General features: G+C 34.1%; 1 protein-coding gene and 1 long non-coding RNA gene across 2 annotated transcripts; one reads left to right on the top strand and one right to left on the bottom strand.

Annotated features, from left to right (window-relative positions):
- The first annotated feature begins 699 nt into the window (after positions 1–699).
- On the top strand, positions 700–11,910 carry LOC132128888 (serine/threonine-protein kinase 35-like). Its single transcript, XM_059540275.1, has 3 exons — positions 700–1,407; positions 4,581–5,339; positions 11,567–11,910. The coding sequence occupies exons 1-2, from the start codon at positions 885–887 to the stop codon at positions 5,297–5,299; spliced, it is 1,242 nt and encodes a 413-aa protein (XP_059396258.1). The 5' UTR covers positions 700–884; the 3' UTR covers positions 5,300–5,339; positions 11,567–11,910.
- Positions 11,743–14,494, bottom strand: LOC132128890 (uncharacterized). Its single transcript, XR_009428405.1, has 2 exons — positions 14,369–14,494; positions 11,743–11,912 (listed from the first exon to the last, which is right to left on the bottom strand). It is a non-coding gene; the product is annotated as an uncharacterized LOC132128890 (long non-coding RNA).
- Positions 14,495–14,510: the final 16 nt, after the last annotated feature.

Below are 14,510 nucleotides of genomic sequence, written 5' to 3' on the forward strand. Positions count from 1 at the left end.
ATAATTATTATTATATAATGTATTTTGTTTATTCTATTGTACTTCCTAGTTTCTATTTTTTCCTGGATCAATAATAAACACATAAACAACATATAGTATAAATTAGATAATTAATTAACTTTATTGGCCTTTTTTTTGTCTTTGACACTGGTGACATCAATACATCCACATTAATACTTAAAACACATCACACATTAACAACACAAACATAAAATTAAACATAAAATAATTGGCACTACCCCAATTATCCCTTTAAAAAACCTTTACCACTTAGCTTTACAGCTATTGTTGTTAACACACAAACAAAACATGACTTTTATTTATTTATTTTTCTTCTTCTTTTATAAATTAAAACAGGGTATTTATGCCCCATTTTTTATAAATATATTAATGGATTTTATTGTGCATCATATTTTATTTTATCCAGATGTCATCCTGTTTACAATTATACCCGCTCCCCTTATTAAACTTATATAAATAAAAACAAATTATTGTCAGATTTTGTTTTGATTTTGTCAGAAAACACTTCTTGTGCATGATGGAACGATTAGCTTATTTACGAAATGCATTCATTAAAAGAAAACATTTAACCTTGAATGTTATTCAATTTTTATAGGTATATTGGTTTAAACTTTGTGACACGCCTCCCCCGTGTTATGAATGAAATGGAACAGGCCGCTGATGCCACGCCCCCTCCGCGCTCTCCTGTTGAAGTTGTTATTGTTTATATCAGACTCTTGATAGAAGAAGTGACGAAAAACACGAAAACGAACCTGTCGAGTTTCCACGAAAGCGACAACTCTCAGCCCGCAGCTTTTCAGGGACGTAATGAGATATAGGAGTATTGCCCCGACACATATGTTAACACGGGGGGTGCTAAACTCATGGAGCTTCGTAACGGTACACAGGAGAGAAGAATAACGAGCCTCCGGCGGGGCTGCAAGCGAGCCAAGCCGCCCAGCGCTCACATAAGGCGGGATGAAGGTAAGGCTCTGCGGCCGCTGCCCGTGGAGACCAACGAGGATGAGGAGGAGCTCATGGAGGAAGGCAACTGTTTCTCCACGGGCTTCCTCAAGCATGACATTCTCCATCCCGCAATGTTCTTCAAGACACCCAGGTATAGCTTGATCCGGGAGGTGGGTCGCGGGAGCTACGGTGTGGTGTACGAGGCCGTCGCCTGCAGGTCCGGAGCCCGCGTGGCCGTGAAGAAGCTCCGCTGCGACGCGCCCGAGAAAGTTGAGCTGGCGCTGGCCGAGTTCTGGGCCCTGGCGAGCCTGGAGAAGAAGCACGAGAACGTGGTGCAACTGGAAGAGTGCGTGCTGCAGAGAAACGGGATGGCACAGAAAATGAGCCACGGGAACAAACGAAACAAGCAGTATTTGAGATTAGTGGAAACCTCACTGAAAGGTAAGTTAAGTTGAACAACCACATGGCTGACAGCACAAGTTTGAAAGCATTTGCACTGAATGCATCATTCATAATGTGGCTGATATTGTTTAATATCTGATTTATTTTTCTAAGTGGTTGTATGCATGCTGAGATGCATAAAAGCAATGCAACTTTGTAACCATGTGAAGCCCCACACTGCATAATATGTGTTATTGTGCTTCTTAAATGCATGTTATTAAACGTGCACCAAGTAGGAAGAGAAGGCACACTGTGTGTGAGGGAACATCATGTTCCAGTACCCATCACGCATTAACCCCTTCACTCCCATTCAGGCCAGTTTGGATGTTCACCTCTACTTTGATGATTGTGGGCAATTTCACTTTTTCCAATGGTTTTCTAGTAGATTTAATAATGTGGTAATTTTCATGTCATTTGTAGGCCTGTTGTCAAAATCATATTAGATTAAAGTCTACTGTCATTGAGCAGAATACAAGTACTTTTGCAAGCATTTACGGTTTTAGCTCAATCTGTGTTTTAGACATTTTTATTAGTTGTATTACTTTTAAAGGCCTGGAAATCCTAATTGTTCCTGATATTTGCATGCACATGTGAACCCTGAAAATAGTTTTAACATTAATTGCATCTGCACTCTGACATGCTGTACTCGATCAACATGCTTTTGAACGGGATTTTTTAAGAAGTTTATCATTTTTTAAATGGCATTTCGGCGTTTGGTGTGTTGCATGTTTGTGGTTGTGCTCAGCTGTAGCAGGATCTATTTTGTGCTGACTGCGGTTATGTAAGTGTCACCATTTAGTGGCCTCGTTCACAATGGAAATAATCCTCACATGACAGCCCTGTTTAGAAATTATTTCAGTATAAATGATTTCCCTGATGCATTTTGAGTCATCTAATGTTGTTCTACAAATGTGTATTACTACTATTATTTATATTACACAACTTTTTTGTGTTTGTGAATTATTGATATATGTCATGCCAGATTTTTGTGTTTGTGACCTGTGATCATCAGTAGGTCAGTTTGGCCAATAAACACACTTACAGAGTTTAATTTATAACAAGAATTCCCTTTTTCTTTTTCTTCAGCCAGACCCCTTTGACCTAAAATATTTCTTCTTGATCATTGTGTGCAATTTAAAAAATTTGAGTCACTTTTCCATTATTTTTCTAATAGATGTACTGTCGGAGTCGATGTACTTTTGCACACATTTACAAGATAAAGATTCATTTAGGAAAGGAACCATTTCTGCCACATTAAATGTTTAAGGATGGTGCATCAACTTCCCCAATTTTTTTCCATGAATTTTTAAGATTTTATATTTATTACAGGACATTTACATATTTACCGCTCGTGCCTTGCTTTATAACAGGGATCTTTGACCTTAAATATTTACTTAAAGTAACTCCTGAATTTTTAAGTTAATATTTCAATAATTTTACAACACATTCAGATGTTCACGTTACCGGACACAGATTTATTTTTTATTTTTGTTGTAAGAAATAAGGAAATAAATTAAGTCGTAGGGATCACAAAAAAACTATTTTTAGCTCATTAAATGTTTTAGAGTGGTGCATAACTTTAGAAAAAAAAAAAAAAAAAATTTCTCCATGATTTTTCGAGTCCTGGAAATTTTGACAGTTAAAGTTCCCCGCAATATTCCCATGGTCCTGGGAACCCTGAATATAGTTTTGACATTAAGTGTTAAATGTATTTTTTTTTTTAAGATTTTATTTATTAAAGAGCAAACAGGTCCAAGTAGTTAATCGTTCTTAATTTTTTTTATTTTAATAGCTTGTTTTTAATTTGAATGTATTGATTTATTAGTCATTCATTCTCATTCCCAAGTGTTGAAGTTCTTACAGTATTTGTATGGGTCACAGTCCACCCGTTCTCCATGCATTTGCCAACCCCTTGTTTCTTGAAGTTAAGCTGTGTTATTTATCACAGAATGCTGGCAGATTATCAGTGTTTACTCTCATACAGTGTGTGTGAGAAGTCCTCCAAACGTGCTGCTCAGCTGAAGTCTGATTGGTGGTTTGCTAGCCTGTCTGAGTACGCTAAACCAACACTGTAGTTCTAAGGCTTGGGATATAAAGAGTAAAGCCACAGTGGTTTGAACAGAACTGGGTTTAATCAAACACAACATTGTCTGTTTGTTAATGAGACCGAAAGAGTGCGGCTTATCAGTTCGAGACCAGTGACATTCAATAAAGAGCCGTTTCTCCTGACTCCGCACAAATAACTCACTGAAGCACACAAGGAGATTATGGAGCGGCTTTGATTTGCCAACAGTGGTTTACAGTTACCTCAAATGCTAGTTCTAACCAGGGTTATAAGAGTTAATTAAAACTAAAGCAATAAAAAAAAACATTACTTGAAATAATCTGCATTAAAATAAAAAAATCTATTTTATTAACATAAAAAAAATGTAGTTTAACTTGATAACTAAAACTGAAACAGAAATAAAAACTAATAAAATTACATATGTACATATATAAAAGTGTTAAATAATAATGTTACAAATGTGCAACAAAATTACTAAAACTTCATATATATATTTTTTTCATTCATTTATATATATATATATATATATATATATATATATATATATATATATATATATATAATTCAAAATATATACAAAGATATAAATAATAAACAGAAAATATAGTTACTAAAATCATAACATTATCTCAGTGATACTGTAATGGCATTGTTGTTCTCCGATATGTTTTAAAAATATTTTTAAAAGTACCAAAAAATTAAAAGATTAGATGCTATATGTTAGATGCTATCATTGACTTTGTGAATGACCATTTCTGATCTTCTTTTAAATGATTAATCGGTCTACGTAATGTAACCGCTTTTCATTCTGATTGACTGAATTTTACTGATAATAATAAGAAATGAATGAATTAATGTTTTTTTTTTTTTTTTGAGCAGAAGTGTCTCTACTCCAGCTGAAGACAGGAGTAATGATGTTAAAAAATTCATCTTTGCATCACAGAAATAAATTACACTTTATAATATATTCAAATAGAAAACAGCGATTTTAAATTTGAATAATATTTCACAATATTACTGATTTTACTGTATTTTTAAATGCAGTCTTGGTGAGCAGCAGAGCCTTCTCTCAATAAAGCATGCTAACCGTATTCTACTATCTTTCCAGGTGAGCGTATCTTGGGCTACCCAGAGGAACCGTGTTATATTTGGTTTGTTATGGAGTTCTGCGACGGCGGGGACCTGAACCAGTACATCCTCTCCCGGCGGCCCAACCCACGGACTAACCATATCTTCATGAAGCAGATGACCAGCGCTGTGGCCTTCCTCCATAAGAACAACATCGTCCACCGGGACCTCAAACCAGACAACATTCTCATCTCGCAGAAATCCGGCAGTCCGGTGGTCAAGGTCTCCGACTTCGGCCTCAGCAAGGTTTGCGCGGGACTCAGCTGCATGGAGAACGAAGGCAACAATCAGGTTAACAAAAACATGGTGAACATTAACAAATTCTGGTTGTCGTCAGCATGCGGCTCTGACTTCTACATGGCTCCGGAAGTGTGGGAGGGCCACTACACTGCCAAGGCGGACATTTTTGCGCTCGGGATCATCATTTGGGCCATGATCGAACGGATCACGTTTATCGACGCCGAGTCCAAGCGAGAGCTCCTCGGCACATATGTTCGCCAGGGAACCGAGATCATCCCGGTGGGCGAGGCCCTGCTAGAGAACCCAAAGATGGTCCTGAACATCCCACAGAAGACCCGGAGCATCATGTCTGAAGGCGTCAAGCGGCTTCTGCTGGACATGTTGGCGGTCAATCCACAAGACCGACCCGACGCATTTCAGTTGGAGGTTAGAATGGATCAAGTCACATGTGCGGCGTAAGCCAACCCGATTGGCCGAAACAAGCATGCAACTTTTTCAGGTGGGTTGCAGTTTCTTGTTGTCCTTTCAGATGTTGTATTCACCATTTTTGTAAACCTCAGATCAAAATATTCAAGAGCAAATGCAGTTTAAATCCCACAATGCACAAAAACAAGACCACTCTTGGGTTGTCAAAGAGGTTTTAATTTTATTTTTGTTGCCCGACCCATAGGTTAGCATCACCTCGATTCCCTCGACCAAAACCCAACAGGGTTATTCCGTGTCAAATCAACCAAATTTCAGAAACTCCCATGGCTCATAGTTTTTTTTATTTTATTTTGTTTATTAATATAAATAAAAATAAATATATTTTTTTTCTGAAGAAAGACAAGTATGGATTGTGACGAAAGCCATAATGTTCAGTGTCATAGATGTATGTTTACTAGAGTAATCCACTGTTTTGTAGAGGGGCGTCAACAATTTTTTAGATGTGGAGCCAAATTATATTGGAGAAAAATCATTATTTTTGGTTTTTAATGCGCTATTTACGTATTAACAGCCCTACATGGTTCAATTCCAGAGATATTGAGATCTCATTTTACACATTTTCAGTGGCCAAAAACCAAACCTGGCTCACTTTGCACACATCTGATACTGATATTTTGAATTTAAAGAAGAATTTCTTCATTGAAACTAGAAAGTGTATAGCCGGTTCTCTCTATCAAAACAATTGCGTAGAAAAATAGGTCTACAATAGTACGTCATCTCTTCAGCACACCACCAGCAGACTTTACAGTATAGAAGTGATAGTAAGGTAAATTTACTTATGTGTTAAAGTAGGTGCCAAATTGACTTTTATCCAAGCTAGAAGCAAATCTTGAGCTTTTCAGAGTTCTTCGTCTATTCATGAATTTCTCATCTTTCGTCAAAGCCATGTATTTGGCCTCAGGGTTTACATGTACCCTGCGAGACTACCGTGCCCTACCCATCACACAACTCTCAGGCCTGTTTGGTTTTCTGCCGCCCCACCCTGAGCTCCATGAGTGATCTGATTAACAAGATCTGACACCTGTTTAGCAGCAGAATGCACTCAGCCAGAGGCAATAACGTCTCCGTTCAATGCACGACGTGCTCCCAAACAGCTGCTTCATGTTACATCACATTATTGCATTCTTTTACGGATTTTTCATCGGATGAAATTCAACTCAAAAGGCCACAGGAAAATTAAATTAAATGTATTTTAGAAGCCACTTTAGCATTTATATTTAAATTATACTTAACACAGTTTATTCAGGTTTAATGATACTCCTTTTTTTTTAGTAAAAATATTCACACTTTTTATCCCACAATAATGTAAATGCAATGTGTGTAATATTATGTAAATTATATATATATATATATATATTAATAATGTAATATCAATATTTATATTATTTTATTTTGATGAATAAAATTGATTTATTTATTTCTTTGTTTTATGCTGTTTATATATTTGCTATCCATATTAGTAAAATTTACAAAATCAGTAATAAATATATTTTATTAATAATTATAGTCATTATAGTTTTACTCTACCTTTCTTTTTATGAAACTTAAGGGTCTTTTTATATATTTTTTTTAATCAAATTAAATAATATGCTGATTAATCAAAATATTCTTAATATGAATATGTTCTAAAAACATATTACATGCGTATATATTTAATATTTATATTAAAAAATAAAATAAATAAGATTTACTCGCCAAAATATATTGTGGCATATAAATCACTGAATGGCATTAAAGGACATTAAAGTCTCCTAATGCCATTATTAGCTTAAAATGCACACTTGAAAAAGTCTTAATTACATCAAAGTCTCATATGCGCAAACAGATGCTTCATGTTTTGGGTAAGAACCAATTGTTATACAAAGTCAGTGTTCGCACAGACTATATTGCATTCTTTTATGGATTTTGCATTGGATGAGATTCAATTGAAAAGGCCAGAGGAAATTAAATGAGTTTTAGAAGCCGTTTTAAAGCACAGTTTTAATCAAAACTCGCTGGATTGGTGTCCTGAGGCGAGAACATTCAAAACCAATAACTCTCTCAGTCTAGCACGCATCTCCAGTGAAATGCAATGATGATTTGGTTGAGGGTCGTGTGCAGTTGTTAGGTACGTGTACATCTTTCAGCAAGCATATAGAGAAGTTATGTACAGTAACACACCAGGGCCTAAACCCTCCTTCCTCTCCCAGTCGACCTGAATGGAAGAGCCATTCGTCAAAACAAGCATGCTGGGAGTGAGCTGCGAGTCTGGCTGGTGTTTTAGGGGGGTAAAAGGGGTATATTTGCTTATTGACACCCCGAGCGCTTTCCGTTCCTTAGACTTTTAGACTGGGACACAGAGCTTATTTCAGCTGCGCTCTCCCTAACCCCATACACCCCTGTTTGACAGCCTGTGACACACGGAGGTGTCTTTGGTCTTATGCTCAGAACATTTTGTTCTTTGCCTGCCAGCCTGCATGCGTCTCAGTTGCTGCGGTGTATATAGTGCATATACTGTGTGTATTACTGGCTACGGAGGATCTCAAATGTGCTGAATTAAAATGAAATGAAAATAGAGCTTTAATGATATTGCTTCTCCTTTTTTTATAAAAATAAAATAAAATGCAGGTTTTCAGTAATTCACACACCACAAGAATGAAAAGTACAGTTTGTAAGAAAGACTTTGTCAGTTATATTCTTTCTTAATAATAATAATAATGTTTTAGAATTTTATTTTATTAATTCTTAACTTTAATTGTGTAATATTTAATATTTTTATATTTGTTATTTATTTTTTTATACTTTTATTTTTGTATTTTACATGTTATTTAATGTGTAATGTGTTATTTAATATAATTTAATGTGTGTAAATTATATTCTTTCTTATCAATAATAATGTTTTAGAATTTTATTTATTTTGTTTTATTCATTTTAAACTTAAAATTTTAATATTTAATATTTTTTAAATATGTATTTATTTTTGGTGTTATTTTTAATAATTTTATTTTAAATATTCGTACATAATATTTAATAGCTTTTATAATTCACACTTCAATAATGTAATGTGCATGTAAATGTGTAGTTGTTTAAAAATATTTTGTAATTTTTTATATTTATTATTTTATTTCTTCATTGTTTTTATGCAATAATATTTCATAAATTTTAATTTACTTATTTAATATTTAATTTGTGTAGTCCTGTTTAATGTTTTTATTTATTTATTGTATTTAATTTATTTTTATTGTTGTTGTTTTTTAATTTCATCTTGTAAATACAATTTGTTTACATTAATTTTTATAATTTTTAATACTGCATTTATTTGTTGGGTTTGTTATTTGTATTGTAAGATAACAGTTTAGCTGAATCAGTTATATTTGAATCATAGCGATCACGTTTTCCCCTTTCCCTTTAATTTATTAAAATGTAGGGCTTTCAATCAATTAAACACTTTAATCATTTAAATAATATGCTGAATAATCTGTGTAATCCAAATCAATTGTCTATATATCAATAATTGCTAAGAAAAGCTTCAATTGAAGGTAATTCAAATACATTATTGGCACACAAATCACTGAATAGACAAAGTGGTTTTATAAATGATCTTTGTTACTTGTTATAATTATTTTACAGTGATTCCTAGCACAACACACACAGAACCGTCTCGAGCTGCTCATCTAATGGTGTCTGTGTTGTTTCTGTGATAAGTGGGTCATTGAGCTCAGAGCAGCTGGAATATGTACAGTGTGTTCCTCATCTCTGTTCACGTCGTGATAATCTTATATAATAACACTACAGCTTCTGTGCTAACATACACTACAATAAATGTAAGAAATGCATTAGAATGCACCAATATTAGTCTGATTTTCACATCATTTGTAAGTTATCAAAGCATTTGTCTCTTTTCGGATCACATAGCTTGCACAAAACTACCTTTGTTTATGTGCGCTGTGGAGAATCAGGCTCCTTTGTGGAGGCTGGGGCTGGTTTTGGCATGTTTTCCAGGGTTGTTGGGAAGGTTTTGCCGGAGCAAGTGTTTTATAGACTGTTATGTAAGCAGGAATAACATTTAGCTGATAATTGGGCTAAAACATGCTGTTTTTCCAGCACATGTTTCCAATCAGAGGATGCTTTTTTTTTATTCTAAATCTTAAACTGTTGAGAAGAGTTATTTTTAATCAGATGAAGTTTGTGTATAAAGTTTTGTGTTAAAGAAAAAACCCTTTGCAGAATGGTAGATTATAAGTTAAAGCTATTTTTTCGAAGTTGTAATTAAAACAATGAACATTTTACTATATATAATATATATATATATATAAAATGTCTTAATATTTTTTGCATAAATATATTGATTTATTTAATTTTATTATTTTTAATACTGTTTATTTTTACAAATATCTTGCATGTATTTACCATTATTATTATTATTATTATTATTACTATTGATCATTTATTTACAGCCAGTTGTATTATTTTTAATACTATTTAAAATACACACTTTCTGTAATCCACACCTCAATGTAATGGACATGTAATGTGTAACATTATAGAAATTATATTCAGTCATAATGATATTTCATAATTTTATACATTTAATTTATTTATTAAAGTGTTTATTTTTAATAGTAAATTATACTTATTAATACTTTATTTATTAGTTCAGTTATATATATTTTATTTTAATATAAAAATTTTCACTTTAAACATTAAATTAAATTAAACATGAAATTAGGTAGAGTAAAAGGATTTTTCTAAAGTATATATATTTTTTTCTTTCATTGTAGTAATTTTTGTGTGAAAGTTGTTTCAAGGGAAATCTGACAATTTTTTTTTTCTTTTTTTTTTTTTTTTTTTTTAAAGGTGTCTATTTATCCTATTTAGTGTATGTAGTCTTTCTGTGAGAAACATCACTGTAAAGTATATTTGATCAGGGCAAACTCAGAAAACCAATTGGACAGACAGCATTATTGCTTACAGCCATAGCTGGCCGAGGATGAAATCGGATCTGATGACACAATGTTGCATCAGTAAATCATTTACTGGCCAGCTGTCCGACACATGGACCTCAGATAAGAATTACCAACAGAACAAGGCATGTGTAGCCTGTGATTAGAGTGTGCTTGAGTAGAATATCTAGAATATATCATAGAAACACTCTGTGATCAATAACCAGCTGACGTGTTTTTAAAGAGATCTGATGTGCAAACGATGAGTGTGGCTCTCTCTAGTGTGTTGATTTTTCTCTATTCCTGTCACGCACCGACTCACTGAATTATTGTGTTTCCAGATAAGTTATTCATGATGCTTTCTAAATATAACTATTGCACTTTCAGTGTTCTGGTCTGTCTCACACGCAGTTGAGCATGCAAGCCTTTCAAAGTATGCCTGAGCGTGGCTCTCATATCAAGTTGAAATTATGAGACAGAAAAGTTGTAACTATTGCATAAAAGTCCAAAATGAAATATTAAGAGAGATGTGTGACCTTTTTGAACATTGTGACTTTAAAGGTAAAATTATGAGATTAGAAAAAGACTAAATTATTACATAAATCTAAACAATGAGATGCTAATTTATTATTGCAGCCTAAAAAAAATCATAATGATGACAGAACGAATTCATAGAAATTATGAGATATAAAGTCATAATTCAGATAAGTAGCAATTATGTGATATAAAAGTCGATTTTGACACAAGTTAAGTATGAGATTAAAACAAGAATTATGGCATAAAAAGTTACAATTATGAGACAAAAAGTCATAATTCTGACATAAAAAATCAAGTTAATGAGATTTTAAGTGATTACAACCTTAAAAATGACTTAAAAGGTAAAATTAGGAGATAAAGTCCAAATTATGGAATAAATTTGAATTATGAGATACTAAGTAATGTAAATTATGACAAAAATAAAAAAATATTAAATGTCATTATTAAGACGAGCAGCAATTATGAGATGTTAAGTAATAATTACGTGCTTAAAAGAAAAATATTATAAGATGGACTTTTTGTCATAAGCATGACTAAAAGATAAAATTATAAGATTCTACGTAATAATTATAATGTCAAATAATTATTTCAATTAAAGAGTTTCTACTTTAAACGTAATGATTTCGACTTTTTGTCTAATTAGAACTTCATTTTCAGGATTCTGATTTGCCAAAGCATGAATTTAGTTTTATTTCTTGATTGAAGTGTTGTAAAAGATCATCTGTTGGGAATGGCTGTGTATGGTTGAGTAACTGTTTCTCTCGTGTTGCTCTCTCTACAGGTTTGCAGAGCAGGACTGTAAACTGATGGAAATGAAAAAGGGACAGCGGATCCTGGAACTGTGAATTTCATTTCGTGACTGCTTTCAAAAAACAGAAGTGAAATCAAATGACTTGACATCTACATTTAAAACCCCTCACAAGGAAATGCTATGCAGGGTTTTTTTTATTGTTGTTATTATTATTATTAACACGCTTTTTCTACTCCGGTGCGTCGGATTCCTCTTGCAAGTCTTCCAAACTGACCATGCTTTTTTCCTGCTCAGATCTCACCAGAATGATTTCACGTGGACCAGATTTAGACACATGTCCTCAAACAAACATATCCGTTCTGAATCTCTGTGAAAACTACATAACGCAGTATAGGGCTGTCAATGAATATTATAAATTCGAAAATGTATTCGAATAGTTTTAAAAAAACGAATTTCGAAAGGTGAAAATTAATATTCGAATAAAAAAAAAATGTGGAAAAAAGGCCCGCGGTAGTAGAGGCATGGTTGTCTGCTTTGCGAGTGGGTGCGCTAGCGCCTGAGGGTTCAGGGACAGGTCACAGCCTCACAGGAGTCGCACTGTCTGGCACAGCATCACTGCTGAAAGTTGACGCGTCTTCATGGAAGATGCCAGCTAGTGTTGTCACGGTACCAAAATTTCAGTATTCGGTACCGATACCAGTGAAAATCCACGGTTCTCGGTACCAATTTCGGTACCAAAGCAAAACTATGAACAAAAATATGCCAATTAAAAATAAAAATAACTTTTTAGCACTAAAAATAAAACCAATGTCATTCTTTATACTTATTTACAACTGTGTTTAAAGTTTTTCTACAAGTTATATAATTGTGAAAAAAAAGTAAACAAGTTTCACCCAAATTTAATTTGTCTTTTAATTTATGAAATTTAAAATTTTATTTTTGGTAAATAAAGGGGATTTGCTATAAAATTAAAACATAGAAGAAATATTGTGATTTATTTCTTTAAAAATAAAGTATTATACTTTTTTTCAACAGTAGTAGCAGTATCACATACATTTTACTAAATAATAGTAATATTTCTAGCACAATGCCTTTATTTAAAAATTAACTTTTAGGCCTAATGAATGCATATTTGTCATTTTAACTGAACTTAAGACTGGTGGTGATGCTTAAGATATTTTTGGTCATTGAGGGTTTCTGTAAAAAAATAGTAATAGATCATATTAATTATTATTAAAAGACAATACTACTATTAATTCTACTATCATACCAATGTATATACAATGCACTATGAATTGATGAGCTGCTGGGTTCATGAATATTAATCACGTTGTCTGCGTTCGGTCAAACTGATTTGCTGAAATCAAAACAGGGAAGGTAAAAAAACAGCGCCAGCCAATTAAATTGCCATTTGCGCATTAGCTCCGCCCACTACCGGAGAAACCGGTATGTCTTCTGCTTGTTCGAAAATGAATATGAATAATTCTAAATGAACTCAATTATTTTGACAGGAGAAGACGACAAAGAATAGTTTACATATAGCGTGTCGATTCAGCGTGGTAAGACTCTCGCTCTCTCTCTCTTTGCATGTGTGAGAAACAGCGCTATCAGTAAAGCGACGGTGAGTCGTGCGTCTTCACAAAGAGTTTACAGAGCATCAAATACAGGTGCGCTGTGCGTCCTTTGAGATGAACTGAAAAGTTCAGATCGCTTGATGGAGAGAGAACTCTGAAGCTCAGATGCTAAAATTAATGCAAGCGTCATGCGCTTCGGTCTATGTAGTAAACAAACCCGCATGTCCCTGCCATTCATTAATTCACACAGAGACGCGCAGAACACATAGCGCGGAAATCATAGCGCTGAACCGGGTTTGAACGGGACCTCGGTACTACCGGTACTTAAAGAAACCTGGTACCGTCACATAAATTTTTTTTTAGTACCGACTTGGTACCGAAGTACCGGTTCTTTTGACAACACTAATGCCAGCAAGTGCAGAGCCCAACTCAACCGCAGCAGAGAAAATGAGGTAAAATTGTTGACCCGCGAGATTGTTGTATGCAAGCTATTTAAGATACAGTTAGCATACCATTCAACAACTAGCAACATGAGGTCACATCTCAAAAATGTGCACCCAAATAAGCATGGCATAATGTGTGGAACTCCAGCTAAACAGTCACGTCTTGACACTTAACGTTACTTTGCATCGCCCGCCACAAGCACTTTGTCTGCAACATGACAAGAGGCCATAACGGATAAATTAATTTCGTTCATTTTTAAGGACATGAGACCGATCAGTATCGTGGATGGGGCACGCTTCGGGGAGTTCTGTCAAGCAATGGATCCGAGGTTTGATTATTTATCGTTTCATGCCAAGGAAAAGTTCCATGTTTACCACAGCACAGCTCGCTCGGAGCATTCAATGTCAGTTCTATATGCTGTAAAACTTCAATTAATATTAATAATATTTGTTTCAATCACTGAATGAAGCCTGCTATATTTGGGAACACATTCGCGACCTTAAATTGCTTGCACAAAAATGTGTTTGTTCATTTAAACCATTATGCGCAGAGAACGTGAGGGTGAGAGAGCGTGAGGTCTGCAGTCTTGGCCATTAGTTGATTTCCTTGTTTTTGTGTAGGTAATACGTTGTCATATATGTTTAAACTTAAATAGACTATCTATACAAGTAGTTATGTCTCTTTGTATTATTTTTGCCTGTTATTGACGTAATGCGCGTCATTGACAACATGCGCAACCAGATGTTCGAATAGTTCGAATATTCGTGTATTTTTTAGAGGGAATATTCGAACGTCATTTTTGAGCAATTTTGACAGCCCTAACGCAGTATACAGTAGGTGCGCAGTACCGTACAGTAAAGATGTAAATAGATAGATATAGACAATGCAGCACTAGGATCCATTGAAAGTTGTTGAAATCTCTAGAATATTCACAGGACAACTGAGAAGGAAGTTAT

Source organism: Carassius carassius, chromosome 46 (assembly GCF_963082965.1).
Source record: "Carassius carassius chromosome 46, fCarCar2.1, whole genome shotgun sequence".
In the NCBI taxonomy this organism is placed as follows: Eukaryota; Metazoa; Chordata; class Actinopteri; order Cypriniformes; family Cyprinidae; genus Carassius; species Carassius carassius.

Excerpts from the sequence above, each read along its gene's own strand:
- LOC132128888 (XM_059540275.1), top strand. The coding sequence starts at position 885 with ATGGAGCTTCGTAACGGTACACAGGAGAGAAGAATAACGAGCCTCCGG. Across the intron at positions 1,408-4,580 it reads AGTGGAAACCTCACTGAAAG|GTGAGCGTATCTTGGGCTAC; the intron begins GTAAGTTAAGTT and ends CTATCTTTCCAG.